At 41.9% G+C, this 20,271-nt stretch overlaps 1 protein-coding gene across 1 annotated transcript; it reads right to left on the reverse strand.

Moving 5' to 3' along the window:
* Nucleotides 1-1,242: 1,242 nt before the first annotated feature.
* Nucleotides 1,243-20,242, reverse strand: DNAAF10 (dynein axonemal assembly factor 10). The gene is made up of 8 exons (XM_074989440.1): nucleotides 19,930-20,242; nucleotides 15,268-15,368; nucleotides 13,428-13,558; nucleotides 11,943-12,044; nucleotides 7,072-7,187; nucleotides 6,596-6,730; nucleotides 4,322-4,419; nucleotides 1,243-3,170 (listed from the first exon to the last, which is right to left on the reverse strand). Exons 1-8 carry the CDS (start codon nucleotides 20,116-20,118, stop codon nucleotides 2,963-2,965), a joined length of 1,080 nt encoding a protein of 359 aa, XP_074845541.1. The 5' UTR covers nucleotides 20,119-20,242; the 3' UTR covers nucleotides 1,243-2,962.
* Between the last annotated feature and the right edge of the window lie 29 nt (nucleotides 20,243-20,271).

The raw sequence follows: 20,271 nt of genomic DNA on the forward strand, positions 1-20,271 counted from the left end.
TGGTGGCCCCAGTACAGCAGCAGAGGCAGAGCCCAGTGGCCCCAGGGGCTGGGTGTAGAGCCTGAGGGTCAAGACAGAAACCCAGCAGGGTCTGCTGACAGACCTTGGAAATCTTGGCAGTCATGGGGCAGAAGTGCCAGAACCAATCTCCTCAGTCAAGCAAACTCCCTCCTTCAGGACCAGTCAGGTCCAAATGGTATTTACTTTCTGACATTGCCTCAATGCTGCTGAAGTTCGCTGTCTAACCTGGGGGGGAAGGCTTCTACTTTTGACCATACCTCAATTTCCCTCTCTGTGAAACAGGAACACTTACTTATGTCACAGGACTGGAATTTCCATTTGCAAAGTGCTCTGAGTGTCCCTGCAAGTACGGACTACAGAAGTACAAAGTACTATCAACATTGTGTCTAGAATCTCTTCCAAAAAATCAGTTACATCAGGTAGAAATGGCCAAGAGCTATACCCCAGACCTACCAACAGCAGGTCTGGTAGCACATAACCCCATATGTCAGGACACAGCAGGTCCTCCTCTCTGCATCCACACCTATGGCTAGGAGTGCAGTGAGAGAACTGAGGCTGAGGTTTGCAATAATTGGGAGGGAAAAACAAAAGGTGCTGAGCTACTGCTGCATGCAGCCAATGCTCAACAAGGAAGACAGGACTCAAGGATGCTTCTTTTCCATGCTGCTTTGGGGAGGGAAATATCTGGCATTTATCTCAGGGCTGGATGATGCAAGAAGAAAGTGACAGAGAGCCACTGGGGCATTTCCAAAGCACCATCCACGATCCCATGCACTATTTCCGAGGGGAATAATACTGTGATCATGTAATTAAAGACTATTTCAATTAAGTATATATACAAGGGGACGGAATTACGACTACACAGGCCAGGGCTGCTCCTGCACCAGGCAACATGCAATAGAGAGGTGGGAGGCTAGCTCTCCTGTGTTCTTAATGCCCTCTCCTGACATCTAAGCATCATGGAAGGGAAGGAAGAAGCAGTCACATTATGGAAAGGTGCTAACACAAAGGAAGTCCTATCAGCATTGCAAAAGGCACATTCCTGACAGTACTGGAACTCTTTGCCAAAGTTTGAATCCTTGCTCTCAACCAAGGAGGTCCTGGAACTTCTCAGCAGAAAAGCTATAAGAGAAGGGTTTTTAAAACAAACTCCCCAAAAAATGAGCAAAAATATGTTCCCCATCGCCACCCACAACTCCTTCCTCAGAAATGGCTGAATGTATTAATTTGTTTTGGAAAGCCTCAAGCAAAACCAAAACAGCTGACATGGAGAATGACAGACCAAATAATTTAAGTTAGGCAAAGTTAAAAGCAACTGAAAACAGACTAATCATGGGAAATGTTGGGTAACCTTACCAATAAGCCTCAACACCAGCTCCACATACAACTTTTATGGCCAATTGGCCAAAGTAAACATCACCAGACCATCGTTTTGTTTTACAGTAAACTGGAACTTTATATCTTACAGGAGAATTTACCCTGACACAGCTCCATCTTCTGTAACTTTTCAGATCCACTAGAAGTGCAAACCAACATTGACTCAAAGGTGGCTCAACTTTATTATGGCTGCATATTTTCAAGTAACTGAAAAATAAGGAGCAGTTCACTGGCAAAATATCTTGTTTTTTTAAAGTTTATAGGTTAAAATTGACATCAACCACAGCTCCCATTTCTGTGAAAGTGTTGTACCTGTTGTAATTAGTAACAGCAAAAACATTATTATACACACAGAAAATATTTTTCTTATCCCCTGTTTTTTCACTCTGAATTTGTCTGCATTGTGTACATGCATGTCTGTCTCCCCTGTATAGTCAGTTTTACCAAATATTTTGTGCGGGTCTTTCACACAACTACAAATGGGGAGAAAATCATCTTAAATAAATTAGGAAACATTGGCAGAGGATCAGAGGAGATACATTACCCAAAATTATTTGTTTGGATTTTGACTAGATTTCTATTTGATGGTGGCCCTTTTTTTTTTTTTTAAATCAATTTTACGGATACTGTGGTTAAAAATATCCCACTATTCTGGCTGTTGTATGAAGGTTTTCAAGGGGGAAACCAAAATGAAGAAACCAGGCCAAAATTCATCATTCTGCAGCAAAAACAGCTTTCTGGTACAAACTGTTTCCTTTTTTGCAACCTAATTAAATGTATTCTTCCCCACATCTCTGTTTCTTCAGTAATATAATTCACATTACAATAACCCACTGTGCATTTTTATTGTAGGATATTGTATAACAGATTGATTAAAAGAATAAAAGAATATAAAGTGATTCATAACAAAAACTTCTCATTTGGCTGAATAGCTTAATTGGTATACTATCTCTGCAAAAAGAATCACTCATTAATGTATTTGAAATCTGAATATTCCTCAGTTTTTAAATAAGTGTTTACAAGCATTGAAGTAGTCCGAGTCCCTGTAAAACATTTTGGCAAATATGGTCACATAAGCTCAGGAAAATTTACTGTCCCTTGAATGGATTTTCTAGAATGGATCATAGGATAGCTTTCCTAATAACTAAATATGGGCAAATATATGATAAAAAACAAACAAAGCAAACAATTTAACAAGAATAAACATATCAGTGCTATAGAAGAAAAAAGCAATTACTTTGTGAAGATACAGTTTAAAATATCTGCAAGTTCAGAAGTTATTTTAAACAACTAAACAAAAGGCATATTTTATGTTAAAGGTATATTTACATTAGTAGGTAAAAAAAGTTATGCCTAGGCAACTTCTTCCAACTAACAGCAGCATGCTACATAGTCAAACCATTGTAATTTAACCTGAACTTTCAATAGAAAGATCTATTTTTTTAATTCTTTAAACCAGCGTGGTTAAAAGGAAACATTCAAAATTACAAATAAGGAAGTCTCTCTTCTATACACATCTCAGACTATGTTGCTGTCCCTCTGAAAAAAATCAGGAATTTTTTGGTCAAACTTTGTTGAGCTTTGTAACAATCAGTACCCTCACAGTCTGATCAAAGGCACTGCAGACACACAGACCCATTTTGTCAGGGCTCCAATCAAGGCTGGAAATGGGTTGTGTTGACAAAGTCACATTCTGTAAGAGAGAGACTGAACCTGCAACCCCCATCTCAACTCCTTCTGAATCCTTCTTTGAGCGCTGAGCAGGATACTCACTGCCAATAAGAAAGAAGAATCAAACAAGCCTGGTTTTAGAATAGGTATCACAGACAAACATTACATCCCATATACATACACACAGGTTTATTTTTCACAAGTCAGTTAGAAGATGACTCCCATTTCCTAGAGAAACTGAAAATATCAGTGCTAAATCATAATTCGTCCAATTAAGTCAATTTAAGTAAAAAAGGGGAAAAAATCTATGTGATAAAATTTACCACAGGTCCAGGAATCCATAAAAGGCCATTGACACCATTTGGACCATTTGTTAAGGGATGAATTCAGATCACAATATCCAAGCCCCACTAACCTTTCACTTCCAGGCTATGGAGCCACTCTGGATGAGGCAGGCTCCATTGGCACTTACAAAGTCCATCCACAGAAGATAGATGGGGTGACCAGGGGATGAAACTGAAGATCTCTGCCTACTCCATGCTATCATGCAAAGTGTTAACACAGAGCAGCACTCTGTGCCATGAAGGGAATACACACCCCAAGTACTGTCCCCTGGATCCAGTTCATTCTGCACAGAATTGACTGAGGATCCCCAGTTAAGTCCCCTTGACTGAGAAGATTAGATCATAAAATGTTAAAAGCAGCATAGTCTAGTAGACTGAACATGAAGTCGTGAGACTGGAGCACTCAAATTCTACCAATTCCTTTGTTATTTGCTTGCTATTTAGTTTGTAGCTTTTTGGGCACATGACAACTTGTGTGTATCAGCTTTCAAGATAAAACTAAGGATAATATTAACCTATCTCATGGAGTTGCTATGATGACTAGATTACACTTGCACAGTGTTTCTAATATGTAAAATGCAAGTGTTAAATTATTTAAGGTTTTTAATTATTTAAAGCCTTCATAAACACTTCTCGGCAATACCCACTACAACTAAGCCTTTAAGAAAATTTAGATGTTGATTACATTAGGCTAAAGATCAAAGGCCAAACGCATACTTGTGGTAAACTCACAATGCCAAGTTATGGTAGGGACTTTTGTGAGAAATAATTTGTTTGTAATTTAATGACTTTATATGCATCTTTTATTTGAATGTGGAACCCATACACCTTTTCCAGGAAGACTTTTTACAATACATGGTACTTTTGTTATCTTTTCACCTAATTTACAGTGGATAGTGAACACTTACTATTTCCAGAGATGAAGGCTCCCAGCTCCTCCACTAGTCATAAAGATATCCCGGTTCTGGGGCAGGTGCCGAACTTGCCACATGGTAGATTTGTGAGCCTAATAAATTAGATAAAAAATAGTTAAAGTATAGTCTTGTAAGTAAGATCTTAATAATGTTAACAACTGTCTTCACAGGAGTATGCACCTTCAGTATGACTACTAAAGTGAGTAAAGTGAAGGTTATGGGCATACATGCTTGCTAAGTCACAAGGAGGAACGATAATCAAAGTAACTACTTGATTTCTATACTTAGTCATAAAGATAACTAGTAATGCTGTCCTAAAACTTCCCAGCAATTACCAACATTTGCTAACGATTGTATTATAAATGAGTAAATACAAAAGCGTGGGGGGGGGGTTGAGCTAGAGCCACACGCAGGGGTGGTGAGCCAGAGCTGTGCTTGGGTGGTGAGCTGGGTCACAGGGGATTTGAACTGGGGCCTGGGGTGTGTGGGAGGGGGAGGAACCGGGGCCGCACACAGGGGGTTTGAACTAGAGCTGCGCGTGGGTGGTGAGCCAGGCTGCCGGGGGGGTTGAACCGGGGCAGGATGGTTTGAACCACGTGTGAGGGGTGGTGAGCTGGAGCCAGAGCTGTGCATGTGAGGGGAACAGGGGTTGAACCGGGCCAAGGGTGGTGAGCCAGCAGAGGATTTGAACTGGGGTGAAGGGTTGAACTGGAGCCGCACATGAGGGGTGGTGAGCCAGAGCCGTGCGCGGGTGGTGATTGGGGCTGAGGAGGGGGTTGAACTGGGGCAGAGGGGTTAAGCCAGGGCTGGGGGGGAGCGGGATTTTGAATTACACTTAACTTGCGTTAATGTGAGTTAAGCACAACTCGAAATCACGCATTTAGAGGGTTTACTGTACCTCATTTTATCTCAGGATACAATTCAGATATAAATCTAGTTTTCCAACAAATCCCATCAGTTTCAATTGCAATCATTTCTACATTAAATTTCCAGGATACACACGTATTCATTAAACCAATAAGCAGGAACACAAGTTCTGGAAAAGACAATCATCTCCAATAGGTAGGGTCCTACCTAATTCACAGCTATGAAAAAAGCATCATGGGCCATGAAATCTGGTCTTGTGTGTGTTTGTATTGTTTACTATACAGAGGGGAGAAAAGCACTTCTAAAATGGGCGGTCCCAACCCAAAAGGAATTGGCAAGGGGTTTAGAAGGTTATTTTAAAAGAGTGTTGTCACACTTTCTTCTGTACTACCTTCAGAGCTAGGTGGCTGGAGAACTGTGGCTGTAGGCCAGGTGCCCAGCTCTGTAGGTGGCACCCTGCCATCAGCAGTGGAGAAGTAAGGGTTGCATGATACCAGGTTGCCCTCGCTTCTGCTCTGCTGCTGGTAGTGATGCTGCTTTCAGAGCTGGGCAATTGGAGAGCAGTGACTGCTGTCTGGGAACCCTGCTCTGAAGCAGCTGCTGGTCATCAATTGACAAGCTCTGAATACCAAGCCATCACCTGCAGCAGCACAGAAGTAAAGGTAGCAGTACTACAACCCCTCCCCACAACCCCAACTCTTACTTGGGTCAGGACTCCTACAAACTACAATACGGTGAAATTTCAGATTTAAATAGCTGAAATAATGAAATTTATGATTTTTAAAATCCTATGACTGTGAAATTGATTAAAACAGGCTCTATTAAGACCTCATAAATGGTGTGCTAAAGTATCACATCTTGAGAGAACTCAGTATTCACATATGCCCTTTGACCCTCCAGCACTGGACATCCTCCACATATCTTGTTCTCTGCTTTTACATCCTCCTCAGTGCCTCATATTGGGTCGACATCCATCTGGCCAAGTCCACTCAAAAAACCCCTGGCCTTAAAAGGCCAAAAGGAAACTCTGCTGAATGACAATACTCCCTCCTTTTCAGCAAATAGATCAGGAGCAGAAGTTGAGCCTGAACCTCCCACACAGCACCGTACAGACAAGGCAGCCTGCCCCACTTTTCACATCTTGAAGTGATGCATGTTACCTTTGATATGGTCACTTCACGTTTCTGAAGTTAAGGTCAAAAGCTAACAGGTACCAAGCACTCTCAAATCCCACTGAAGTCAGGTGGATGAACAGGCACTCATCACATCATGAACATGCAATCTGCTGACCTCCACATTTCCTATGTAATAATTTGAAGCATTCAGTGTTTCCAGAACACCTTTGGAACAGTAAGTATGAAATTTCGCCCTTAACAAGAACAGACTTCCATTACATCATACCTTCTCTGAAATGGAAGCAAAACCTTTCGTTGGATGCTGAGTTCTCATATCAAAAACATGAAACTTTCCTTCAAGCGATGTGGCCACTAATTTATTCATGTTTATATCTTTCCTGTCAAACTCCACACTGCAAACCTGGGAATACAAAACATGAACACATGCACTCTGAAATTCAGTTCATCACTGAATAAGCATTTGTTTTAAATTTGTAGAATATGGGCCTCTCACAATCTCTAGGTACACTTGCAATGGTAATAAGAATGCAACTGTCTTAAAACATGTCCTGCTAACAACACTCCAGCAAATACAGGATCGACAGGACTTAAGAACCTAAGAACCCAGCCCAGTGGAGGACAAAAATCCTCCACAGATTTAATCCTAGTGAGAATCTGAGAATCTGTATTAAACAGACACAGTGATCTTTTAATTCGTCCATATTACACACACATTTAAGTTATGTCTTTATGACACATTACCCCATTCTTAATGTTGGTTTCCCATCGCAATGACATGTTTTTTAAGTCAAATAATTTAATGTCCCCATTGTCATAGCCAGCACACACAACGCGCTCCTCTTGATTGTAGGCATTGCCTAAAAATAAACAGAGCTATTTACATTATGCAAAATAATCCTCATCAGAATGTAAAATAGTCCTGGATGAAAATCTACAATTTAAATCTGCATTTATACCAGAAAAAAATAAGTTTAATGTTTGTAATTAACATATTAGGTGAAGGATTTAATTTTCAAGTAGTCTTCAAAATACCTAATTCTAGAATTTAAAATAAAAGGATCCCACTGCTTCTCCCCAACTCCTGCCTAAACTGTATACAGTACCTCATATGCATGCATCCCCTCCAGAAAGAGTTGTGTCTGCTTTTCAATATATGTTCCTGGGAGTAAGAATCAATTTCTGCAAATAAATGTTGGTGCCTGGAAAACTACTGGCAAGTTCTCTTTGCTGCTCTATAGAATGAATTTCAGAAAATATTCTAATATATTTAATTCATACAATTTAAAAATACAATATTCTCTGAACAGCGAATGACATGACTGATTCTGATACTCCTACTCAAATAAGTAATCCAAAAGCAAGTGGCATCTTATCACCATTCCCTCTAATTTTCCCTCACTCATATGCAGAATGAATCTTGTTACATGCATCAATATGGATGTGATACGTAACAAATCTCCCCATTGGTGCATGCAACAAATGGAAGGGGGCTGGAGGGGTTTGGCGTGTGGGAGGGGGCACAAGATAGGGCAGAAGATTGGGGTATGGGGGATTGAGGTCTGTGGGACGAGGCAATGGAATGAGAAGTTCAGAATGCAGGAGGGGCTCAGGGCTGAGGTACATGGGTGATGGATCTGGAGTGGGGCCAGGAATGAGGAGTTTTGGGTGCAGGCAAGCTGTATTGGGGCTAAAAATCAAAGGACCGCCCCCCAGCCCTCTCCCTGCCATCTGCAGCAAGCTCTGGGGTGAGGGAGGCCCCCACTCCCTGCTGGCAGCAGTGAGCTCTGTGGGGAAGGGGAGAAGCCAGCAGCAGCCCTGCATGCTACAACTTGCTCCCTTTTGCAGTTCTTGCCCATCCCCTATCTCACTCCTCTCCAGGTAAAACATCTCATAGAACTGGAAAGGACCTTGGGAGGTCATTGAGTCCAGTCCCCTGCCCTCTTAGCAGGGCCAAGCACCATCCCTTTTTTATTTGCCCCAGATCCCTAATGGCCCCCTCAGGGACTGAACTCACAACCCTGGGTTCAGCAGGTCAATGCTCTAACCACTGACACCCCCCCCCCCCGCTGCGTGGTCCTTTACAACCTGCTGCGTTGCTTAGAGGGAACTTAGCAGCTGATTATTCTCTGAACCATTCACAGGCTTTGCAATACTGCATGGCACAGACAGCTTTAGAAGAGCCTCTCTCCACAGTCTTCAACACATTCCATCATAGAGCATCGCTGACCTGCTTACAAGACCAACACTAGAGCAGTGTTTCCCACAGTGTGGTATGCATACCAGCGGTGGTACGCAAGAGGATTTCAAGGGATACGTGGCAGAAAATAAATTACTAAAATCAGGAGATAAGCACTGGGAGAGGGGGGACGCCAATGAGTCCCAAGTCCTGAAAGGGGCAAGCAAATGTTTTAAGTTTGGGAAACTCTGCTCTAGGGAATGGAGCAACACTTAGGAACCATTTCTCTCAAACAGGACCCAAGGAATAATGACAGAAAGCTGCTTATCTCTAAGAGCCCTCATGTACGGAGTTTCAATAAATCAAGACTGTCTCCCTCATCTTCAGTATTTGCAGGAGAACTCTGGGAAAGGATCAAAGCGATATGGGAGCTGTTACCAAAAATATATTGATGACACCAAGCTCTGTAAGTCCTTCTCAGCTGACAAGATCACACATGCATCAGTAGCTGAAAGAAACAGCCAAGTGAAGAGCAGATGGCCAAGATTGAACTCGGGCAAGAATTAAGCAATGCTGAAGGTAAAGGAAAGTCATGAGAAGCTAGCTAAGGCTCAGCACGTTATTTGTCAAGGTATTACATAGTAATTAGTTCTTAGTCTTGGCTTACACCATTGTTCCCTATAAACTGTGCCCTTGTGCAACCACTCATGAGAGATTCAAATGCCACTCAGCTGATTAGTACAGTACCTGCAGTTAAGGTTTTTGTTTCTACTGATGAGACATTTTCGCACATACCTTGATACACAAAATGCAATTAATTTTGTGGATGGATGGCAAAGCTTGGAAGGAACATTTGTTTATAGTATCGGAGGGGTAGCCGTGTTAGTCTGGATCTGTAACAGAAACGAAGGGTCCTGTGGCACCTTATAAACTAACAGAAAAGTTTTGAGCATGAGCTTTTGTGAGCACAGACTCATCTGTTGAATGATGAAGTGAGTCTGTGCTCACGAAAGCTCATGCTCAAAACTTTTCTGTTAGTTTATAAGGTGCCACGGGACCCTTCGTTGTTGTTTATAGTATGAGCTTATGCTGGTGTAAGTATGTTACTCAGGAGTGTGGAAAATCTACTTCCCTGTGTGACACAATTATATCTACCTAACTGCTGGCATAAACATCTGTGTATCAACAGAAGGGATTCTCCCACTAATATAGGTAATAAATCAATGAGGACGTGAAGTACTTATGCCAATCGGAGAACTTTTCCCATAGACATAGGTAATGTCTTCACTAAGTGTGCTTCTGGAAGTGCAGACGGAACCTTAGTTGAGTCACCACTAATTCCGAACGCTTACATACAATAGTGATAAGTGTTTACTATCTTACCAGGAACTATGCTTTTACTGTGGATTAGTGACAGCAATTCTAGTATTTATCACCAGACTGATCTACTTACCCCACTGAATCTGTAGGCAATGTTGGAGAAACCCCAAAATATCACCTTGTAAAAACAAAGCAACTGGTCTCCTTAGCAAAAAAGAAAAATGCTGAAAACACAGATACTCTGCTCCAGCGTTGTCTGTAAGCTAGAAGTACAAGTGCTCAGTCAGCAGAGATTCAGATGCCACCCAGCTGATTACCAGACACCCACAGCAAGATTTTTTTTTGTTTCTACTGGTGATGCATGGCTGCATATGCCTTGACGTGCACAAAAATATATTCTGCACATGGATGGAAAAGATTAGAGAGAGCAGAGCTAGGGGAGTGAGCATAGCACCCAGTTCAAGATTCTGCTCTTAATATTTAGGGCATTAAGTTGGAACTGTGCTACTTTAGAGACTGCTTCTCACTCCACTGAGTCAGCTAACTTCTTCCTGGACAGGGCAGCTAGAATTACTGGGACTAACCCTTCCAGAATCAGGGAGAAGATTATCACTGCAGCAGGCCATTGTCTGTGGAATTCTTCTCTTTCTGTAAATTAAGTCCAACAGTGGTTGTGGGAAAGTTTTTGTAATGAATACCAAAGCTACCTAGGCAAGCAAAAAGCTAATGAACCTCAGAGTAATGAGGACGAGCATCGAACGTAGCGCATAGCGGAGGTGGGCGGGGGGAGCAAAATCTGTCCCACCCTCTGAATCCGTCTTGCCATTGACCTGTAGCCCAACAGGAGCTTCAGGCAGCCTCCCTGCCCCTGCATGCCACTGAAAGTGACCACGTGACCAGCTGTGAGAGCCACGTGCTCCTCTGAGCACTGTGAGCCATTGTGGGGCGAGGCTTTGCATCTGCCCCCAGTACAATCTTGCAGTTCCCATGCATGTGCAAGGAGTACATAAAGCGCGCACACACACACACACACACACACACACACACACACACACACACACACACACACACACACACACACAGGTGCACAGAAAGCATAAGGCCCCCATAGTGGATGCTTTAAGCAGCAGACAGAGGCACAGCATGTAGGGAGCCTGCCTAGATATGCACCTCCCAACCAAAGCCTGTACCTGGTACCCCAGTCCCCCCACTCCTCTCAATCCTCTGCTCCCCCTTCCTGCACCCCCGCTCCAGTTCACAACCCAAACCCTCCACATGCCCACTCATGCACCCCCGATCCCCTGCCCTGCAGTCACAACCCAAGCCTCTGCACCACCCCTTGACCATGTCACAACTTCCTCCCAGACTGTACACCGCCCCCTCCAATCCTAATCCTCTGCCCCAGGTCACAACCTCTTCCTTCACCCAAACTCCATTTCAGACCTTCTCCTGCACTCCAACTCCTTACCCCAAGCTCCCTTTGCATCGACCCTCCATCCCAGACCCTGCATCTCCACCATTAATATCATTGAGAGTGCAGCCCTTGACCACTTACCAAATTCCTGGAGTGACCCTGCTCCCCATCAAAAATTATTGCTCATCCCTGTGCTATGGTGATCGCCATACAACATTTAATTACAGTAATCTTTACTCATGTACATTATCCCAGTGAAATCAACAGGGCTATTTGCACATGTAAAGATTATTCATATCAGGAAAGGCAGAAGAATCCAATTATTTCTGAATTAAAATATACAGCTAAAGAAAAGATGTATAAATACCTTCAATGTAAATCCCAGTTTGTTTCTCTCTCTCACACACACACAAATACGTACACCCCTCTGAGCACAGAAAAGACATGAGAGGAAGGAAAAGCAGTAATTGGCCATTTTCCATAATCTAAAGACACTTCAAGAATGGCATGGGTTAAAAAGTATAGAAAGCAATTTAAGTTGAACTTTACCAAATTTCCTCCTGCAGAATGTTTAAAAGAAATAGTCATGATTTAGTTTTTATTATCTTAATCACTGCTCCCACTCTCAGCTTACCATGACAGACTAGATGGATAGACATTTTGTTGTTTGTGAGTTACAGACTGAAAAGCTTATCAATTTACCAAATGCTACTGTCCAGCAGTCTCGCTTGCTCTCGCCTTGTATTGGTTCCATATTAGCAACAGGTGTATCTTTTTGTCTTGGATCCCACACCTTCACCGTTCCTGTAATTATACTGGATTTTACATTACTGATACAGTAGCATGTTGTATACATTCTCCTAGCGCAAGCCCAGACTCTTCAATTTGCTTTAGGGAAGACATTTCAAACATTTACATATCTTTGATCTCTAGCAAATCAGAATACATTTATAGAAACAAAAACAGAACAGAAATGAGGAAAAGGGTTTATTTCAATCCTGTAAAAGTTCAAGGATACATAGTCTATCCAATTTCAAGTAAGGAATGGTATGATTCACAATTATAAACAGAATTGTGCACAGTTTGCTTTAGCTCTCTTCGCTCTTTCTAAACCAAGCATCACTATGAAAGTGGTATGGTTTCCACAGCTCATTTGCCATAGTTTGTATTTACCTGGTTTCATTCTCTTTCCTTCCTACCCTCTGTTATGTTGATGTCTTCCTTTTTGCTAGAGCCTCTAAATGAACTGTGAAAACTTCATCCCATGTCAGACTCAAAATAGAACAAGCAGCATATATAGATCTAACTGCAACATACTTGTAATCATATCATATGGCAGCCAGTGGTTCCCATAGCTGAGGAGACCAACCTTGGCATTGTCATATTCACTAGGCTAAGAAAAATAACTGCCAAGGTGCAGTAATGGATTGGAGCAACCAATAATTCTGTCTATTAACAAAACTTTGCAATTAGCAAGCCAGCTTTCCCATTGGTTTCCAAAACAACTACTTCAAGGCAAGTAGTTCGGTCATCATTGGGCAACTTTCAATGTGACTGAAGGCTAACAGCAGCAGTCACAGGAGACATAGAAGCTACCTACATTACAGTTATCAGAAGCTGCTTAATAAAAGTTGCAAAATGCTTTAAAACATTTCACCTTTATATGTAAACACAAAAAACCCCTCCAATGTTTAACAGGTCATCTACCTCTCAGTGCACATACCAAAATATATTCTGCCCATGAATGGGCAATATTAGAGGGAACGCCAGAGAGGAAGCCCATTCACTTGCCCTGGGCCATTAGGGAAAAGGATCGTCTAAAGCTAGGGGGGACTTGAAAGGACTGTGAAGTCTTTGGGCTAGAAGGCTTGCTTTGAGATGAATTGCTATTTATGTTGATAAACCAGACTCCAGAAGGAGAAAGCTAGTTCAAAAGTACCTATGACGTGGCACTGATGGAAGAAGGTAAATTATCACAGTGGATGTGCCCAACCAGATAAGCTACAGCTAACCAATTCCTTCTAGGCACCACATGAGTTGGCTAAGCTGTATTTTTTCTTGAAAGATTAGGTCATTTTTAAAGCTCCATGGTAAAGTCAATGCAGACTGGGCATAAACTCCAATCTAATCTTGTAAATAGTATTTCATTGGCAAAGATTAAGGAACTTTAAAGGCATGCTAACTCACCATCTCGACTCCCAGTCACAATTTCTGGTGCTCCTTCTCCAATTCCTAAGCCACCTACTCCATCAATACTATTTATGATTTCTTTATGGCCCTTCACAGAATACACTGGAATCTCTGGAGCTTCCAAGTTCCTAGGCAATTGAAAAGAATAAACAAAGAACAACCAACCAAACAGTACATTGTGTACATGTTCCTTGGGGTTCTACTTTGCTGTGCAAAAGGGAGGGAATGTTGTATCCAAATGTAGGCTACAAATGCAACAAGATGGCTCAATTTTGCACTGAGAACAAAACAGTAAAGTTAAAACCATGAGTATTTCTTCTCGATGGGTCTAAAATGGAAAAAGATTAAACTATTTCCAAACTCACATTCATGATTTTATTTACTTTTGAGGTTGTTCAGCATTGCTCAATTAATTTTAAAAAAGTATGAATCTCTAATAGCCATCTGAATAGTCACTCTTACCATGCAAATGAATCTGCCCTGGCAGCTACATGCCTTAACTGGTCAATCATTTAAAATCAGCTAATCTCAGTCACCCTGGTGTGAATCACTGGTCAGAACAAGCAAGAAAAATAATTTCCCTCAATTAGGGGTCAATATACAACTAACACTGGATAAGTTAGATAAAGCAGAAATTTCTCTGAGAGAATGCTACATCTAGTACTGAATGTCATTTACTGCAGCATGTTTTCCAGTTCCTTGACTTCAGCAACAATGCAAGTTAACAGGGAACAGTGCATACAGATCTTGATCATTCCAAAAACACTAAGAGCCATGTAACATGCTATCAAGGATATCTGCTGCTATATTGTTCAATTCATTTTTTACTGTTAAACTCCTTGCTGTCCTACACATTGCATAACATGGTAGTACTCAGATTTGTATTGGGTATAAGAATATTAGCACAGTATTTTAGTCTAGGACAACCCCAAAAATTAGAATCCTCACATTAAAAACTTTTAATATTGTTTATTAGGTTGGACTCAGAGTCAAAAATTTGTAGCTAACTTTATTTTCAATGGGGATACAAGATGACCATTTTGATCCATTTAATCAATTTAGTGTCTGCAGCTCTTCAACTTTAAAGAAAAGTCCACAATTTGCATTTTAATACTAATCTCCTATTTGGAAACTTCCCAGGTTCTTATTTTTCTTTCACTGTTCTGCTTTATTTCTCTTCAATTTCTCATCACTTAAAAAGCCACATACAAACTAACATTTGCTCTGTTGGTGCCTTTCTTAACATTCCAGTGAAATGGAATTTGTCACAAATTACTTGTTATTTCTCTTATAAAATTTATTTTGAAAATCTGTAAAGCTTTCCTTTTATATTTTCAAAACATTTACCTACTTATACAAATCTGAACATGTTGTCAGAATCAGGCTATTGGTGATAATACCCAAGGCATTAAGGAAAAAAAAGTGTTCAAAATCTGAACTGTAAATGGAATGTTAAAAATAAACCTCATTTTAAAAACTGCCAGAACACGTGGCTGTTATTTTTTTTTAATCCAAAAAAGCCTCTTTTCCACATTAACACCCTTTTGCAGAAATCTGTTCCTAGTCCTATCTGGAGACAGAAGATTTAAATTAATCAACATTTTTTATTTTGTCTTAATTTTGGTCAGTAGTTCTACTTAGGATGTAAACTCTTCAAAAGCATGGACCATGAGTATATATGCAGTGTCTAGAACTCAAAGACTCATGAGTGGGGTCCATAGGCACAACTATAATAAAGATAACACACAAAAATAGGGAGAATGCAGTGTGGTAGAACTGTAAGTTCAAGTATATCCTGTCCAGTAAGGGGTATTCTAAGAGGAGCAAGTATTCTTACCATATATTAAGGTTTCCACCAAAGTCTCCAGTAGCTAGGTATCTCTGCTGTAGAGAGGTAGCACCAAAAGTTCCACATTTAATAGGTTTGGCCTTTTCAATCTAAAATGGATACATTTTTGCGAGCATATTAAAACAAACTCAATGAAATTACACAATGGGTAAATTGCTGCTTGGAAGCCACACTACTAGCAAGCTTCAGTGAACTTTCAATAAGACATTCAGTATTACATGCAAATACAATAGGAATATCACAACTTATTCTAAAATTTTAATATATCATTGCCTTTAATTGTAACGAGCTTGTAAAAAAATAATCATTCACTCTCCTTCCCCTCTCTCCATCTCACTAATGATACTCAAGGGCAGTTGTCTCTGTTGATTTGCAAATACAAAGCAGAGATTTTAGCTTGTCTCAGAGATCTGCTACCATGAACATAAGAGATAATTGAGACGTTCTTTCTATTAGTCTCGATCAACGCTGTTTATGTGTCTTCTATGCTGCATCCCTACAGAACCCTTTAAATTGAGGAAGTTGATGGTACTATCTTCCCTGTAGGTCTTAAACTCTCTTTATACAATGGAGGCATAATCGTTACTGCAGATTAGTAAATCCTCAAAGCTTACTTCAACACAAAAAATGCTGCTCCACAAAGTAATCTATGCACTTAAAATGCCATCATGGTGCATAAAACCTCATACAGTAATCCCTTGATTTATGCATAGGTTGCATTTTGGGCAGCCTCTGCATAGATCAAATTTCGCGTAAATTGCAGGGGGAGAGGTTTGAGGAGACCCCAGGAATTCCGCTGGCTGGGGGAGTGGGCAGCTGGAGCCTCTGCAGAGCTCTGCTGCTCCCCCGCTTCCCAGAGCAGCAGCGCTCTGCCACTGTTCCATACACCCGCTTCCCAAACTGGGGGAAGGTTAGGTCCAGCTGCTGGCTTCCCCTGCTGGGGGAAGTGAGAAGGGGGAAGCAACCATGTGGCCCCTGGCTTCTCCCACCTGGGGGAGCTGGGGTGTTGGAAGGAGCAATTTTGATTTGCACTTAAACTCACATTAATGAGAGTTAAGCGCAAAGTGAAATAGCACTTCTTGAGGGTTTACTGTACAGCGAGGGTCAATGATGTTGCATACATTCTTTACGCACTTAGTTACTGACTGAATACCTACAACCACTCAACGTTGGAAGAACTCATGCAAGTCTTTAGTTCAATGGCCAAACACTTGACTTTATGAAGGAGGATTTTGGCATTTAATTAAAATGAACAAAATTTTGAGAATTTTACTTGAAAAGATAACATTTTCAAGTCTGCCTAATAAAGTGATGTGACAAGATTATTAAAACTCAATGGAACATCAAAAATCATGAATTAAACCACCAAAATTATGAGTTTGTTTAAAAAAAATGGAAGCTCTTTTTATGTATGCTCTGGGTTTTAAGAGTTCAGGGTCACATTTCAAAACTATTCTCCACAGCGTGGAGGGCCAGAAACCTTTTTTGTTGTTTTTAAATGAAAGCTGAGAGTCCCACAACCAAATGAATCCAAGACACTGAGCCTTCAAAAAAAACACCAAAGTAATGCGAGAGCTAACAATAATGCAACTGCACTCCACCTCCACAACAGGAGGTTGTTTAAATCTACAGACAATGTGCCACCATGGTCTCTGTAAGCTGTGTGTTTGAGAGGGCACTCTGGAGAAATTTAAATGCCACTCAGCTGATTAGCAGAGCTAGGAGGCTTTTTCCTACTGGTGGGGCACATTTGCACATGGCTCAGTGCACATAAATATAAATTCCGCACATTGATGGAAAAAGATTAGAGAGATCATTACCAGTCACCCCATCCCGTTTAACAAGTAGCATTTAAATTTTGATGTACACCAAAAATATCCCCAAAATCTTCTGGTTGGCTACGTGCACAGTTGTGACATAGTATTGGACAGATTTACTTTGAGGAGAGGTCGCATTTTTCCCCCTCACTTCCACAACTGAAGAACAAAGGACACTAGGTAGAGAAGCCAGCTAATGGAAATTTGGCAAGTTAGTTAGAAGCATTTACGATGACAGAGTCTGAAGGATGTATAGTATACATAAGAAATGTGTGTGTGGGGGGGATGTGGAATTTTTTTTCTTCTATGGAAGTAATGACATGGCTGAGGTGAAAATATATGAGTGCTTGTTAAAATTTTGACAGCATATCCTGGTCTAAAATCCAAATAAGAGTATTCTGAGTGGTAAAAACATGATTAGAAACGGTGTGCATTGGATAACACATCATCTAAACATATAACAAAAAGGTTACTTGAGCTAATTTTTGGAAACAAATTAGCTGTCAGCACTATTGCAAGGTGCCTGCTAAAATCCTTGGCATTCCAGCATGAAGGTACTACCCTCGCCACAACAAACAAAATAAATATTTTAAGCCTCAAATCAGGGAAAAAATAAATTAGATGGAAGATTTCTGTCATCCTGAGTTGAACAATAAATCATATTAAAAGTAACATTAGAAAAGATTAATGTGGGAGGAAGAGGAAGGCAAAGAAAACAGCTACCATTCTTAAACAACACTGAAGTTGCTTGGAAGACACTTAAAAGTGCTTCAGTGGAATCATTCCTCCACGCTCTAGCACAATGCATATGGCATATGATGTTATGTCAGTGACACAAAGTGACAAATGAAGTTAGCCAGTTCTAAGAAATTCCAGTGTAAGAAGACCTGTCACTGAAGTAGATGGCATTTTAAAGTTGAGATTTAAAGTTTGTTTGCATTTTTGCTTTTTTTTTTAAAATGATAAATACTCTTGGCCTGAAAGACTCTTTACTGTTTTTACTTTCACAATATTAACCCTCCTTCCCTGTGCCCATTTAGAAACATACTGTGTACAATCCGATTGCTGTTTTCCACTCCAGCTGTGACTGCATTTCACTTTTATTTATATCAGAAGGGTAGCAGTGTAAGGCTGCTTCTACACATGCCACTTCCTGTCAGAAGTGGCATGGTAATGAGGCAATTTGAAGCAGGCTAATGCGGCGTTAATGTGCATATTCAGCACCTCATTAGCATAATGGCAGCCGCACGAATTTCAAAGTGCATTCTTCGAATTGCAAATTGACAGTGTAGATAGGGGCAGCTTCAAAATAAGCGCCCCATTTTGACTTTCCCTTACTTCGATCTACCTTTATGGGAGTAAGGAAATGTTGAAGTGGGAAACTTATTTCGAAGCTGCCTCCACCTACACTGTCACTCTGCAATTCGAAGTCTGAACTTCGAAATTCACGTGGCCATCGTTATGCTAATCAGGCACTGAATATGCACATTAATGCCTCATTAGCCTGTTTCAAATTGCCTCATTACCATGCCACCTCCAAGGGGAGGTGGCACGTGTACAACCAGCCTCAGTCTGTATCCGCAAAAACAACGAGAAGTGCTGTGGCACCTTACAGACTAACAGGAGTTTTGGAATATAAGCTTTTGTGAGCAAAGACCCACTTCTTCAGATGCACTGGATCTGCAGTGCATCTGATGAAGTGGGTCTTTGCCCATGAAATCTTAAGCTCCAAAAATTGTTAGTCTATAAAGTGCCACAGGATTTCTCGTTGTTTTCACTTTTACTTGTTTTATCAGATGACTTTGCAAGTCTATGGATATCTACTTTATAGATAAAGGTACAGATGTGAATGCAGAGCTTTGTGGCTCATTTTCACAGCTACAAATTTTTTATCTAGAACAGGGATCCCTGTAAGCAGTGTGCTTGTGCAGCCACTCAGGTGAAATTTAAATGTGGCCTATCTGATTAAACCTAACAGTGGGTGCTCTGCTAGTGTTTCTATTGGTGGTGCACATTCACACATGCCTCAGTGCACACAAAAATATTTCTGTGCATGGACGGAATAAATGCACACATGAATGGAAAATAATAGAGAAAACGTTATTCTGGAGCCCTGTAAATTTCCAGATACCCTCTTTATATCTGCTGGTACCTGCATTTGTAGATACCAATACAAAGTTTGTATCCACACAGGGTTCAAGTAATCAGAAACAAAAAACACCATTAAAATACAGCTCACAAGGTAAAATTCACACACCTGGGGTTCAACTACCTTATTGATGACTGCAGGGAGGACTAAGCTATCTTACCAGACCTTTCCAGCTTTCCAGGATATGTGAGAAAAAGGAAACCATTCTCCGCAGCTGTCTAGTATCCACGCTCACAGACGATATACCACATGGGTGCTGACAGGACCTTTATCACAGTGGGGCCATTTTAAAAGGAAGAGGATAGTTTTGGTGCTTCCTCCCTGCAACAGACCAAATGGCTGAGGGGCCGCTCGCCAGCGCACTGGGTTGGGCTGGCACAGGCTTGCTCTGCACAGCTGACTGCAGGCAGGCCTGACGGCCCCAGCGTTGCTATGGCAACCCAGCCTCTGTGCGTACGGGAAGAGTAGGACTGTCCTGTGGCCGGACACTGACTGGTGATGGAGCCAAGGGCCTGAAACAGCAGAGACACGGGGGGGGCACGTATGGGGTTATGGGGGGCTGCTCCCTGCAACACCCAAAGGAGGAGTTTTAGGGTACAACCAGCGCCGCCCCCTCCCCGACCGGGCTGCACCTGTGGGGGCGGGGAGGCGGAGGGCAGCGGCCGGGCGGCCCCTGACACTCACCTCGCGCAGCAGGCTGAGGCGGCCGCTCTGCAGCTCGTAGAGCTGGATGATGCCGGTTCCGCGCGGGACGCTGCCGAGGCAGAGCAGGCGCGCGCTGCACGGCACCCATTTGCACTCGAACACGGTGTAGTTCAGCGACTGCTGCACGTGCGCGATCAGCTGCGGCTTCTCCAGTCCCGCGCCCGACATGCCGCGTGCCACCCCAACCGCCGGCGACTACAGGCGAGCCAGATGCACAGAGCCAACGGTAACATCCGGGGCTCACGCCCCTTACGCTCGGACAGGCTCCACACAGGGCTCCTATGAGTGCCGCGGTGTGGGGGCCTCGAAGACGGAAGTGAC

This window comes from Carettochelys insculpta, chromosome 3 (genome assembly GCF_033958435.1).
Source record: "Carettochelys insculpta isolate YL-2023 chromosome 3, ASM3395843v1, whole genome shotgun sequence".
Classification (NCBI taxonomy): Eukaryota; Metazoa; Chordata; order Testudines; family Carettochelyidae; genus Carettochelys; species Carettochelys insculpta.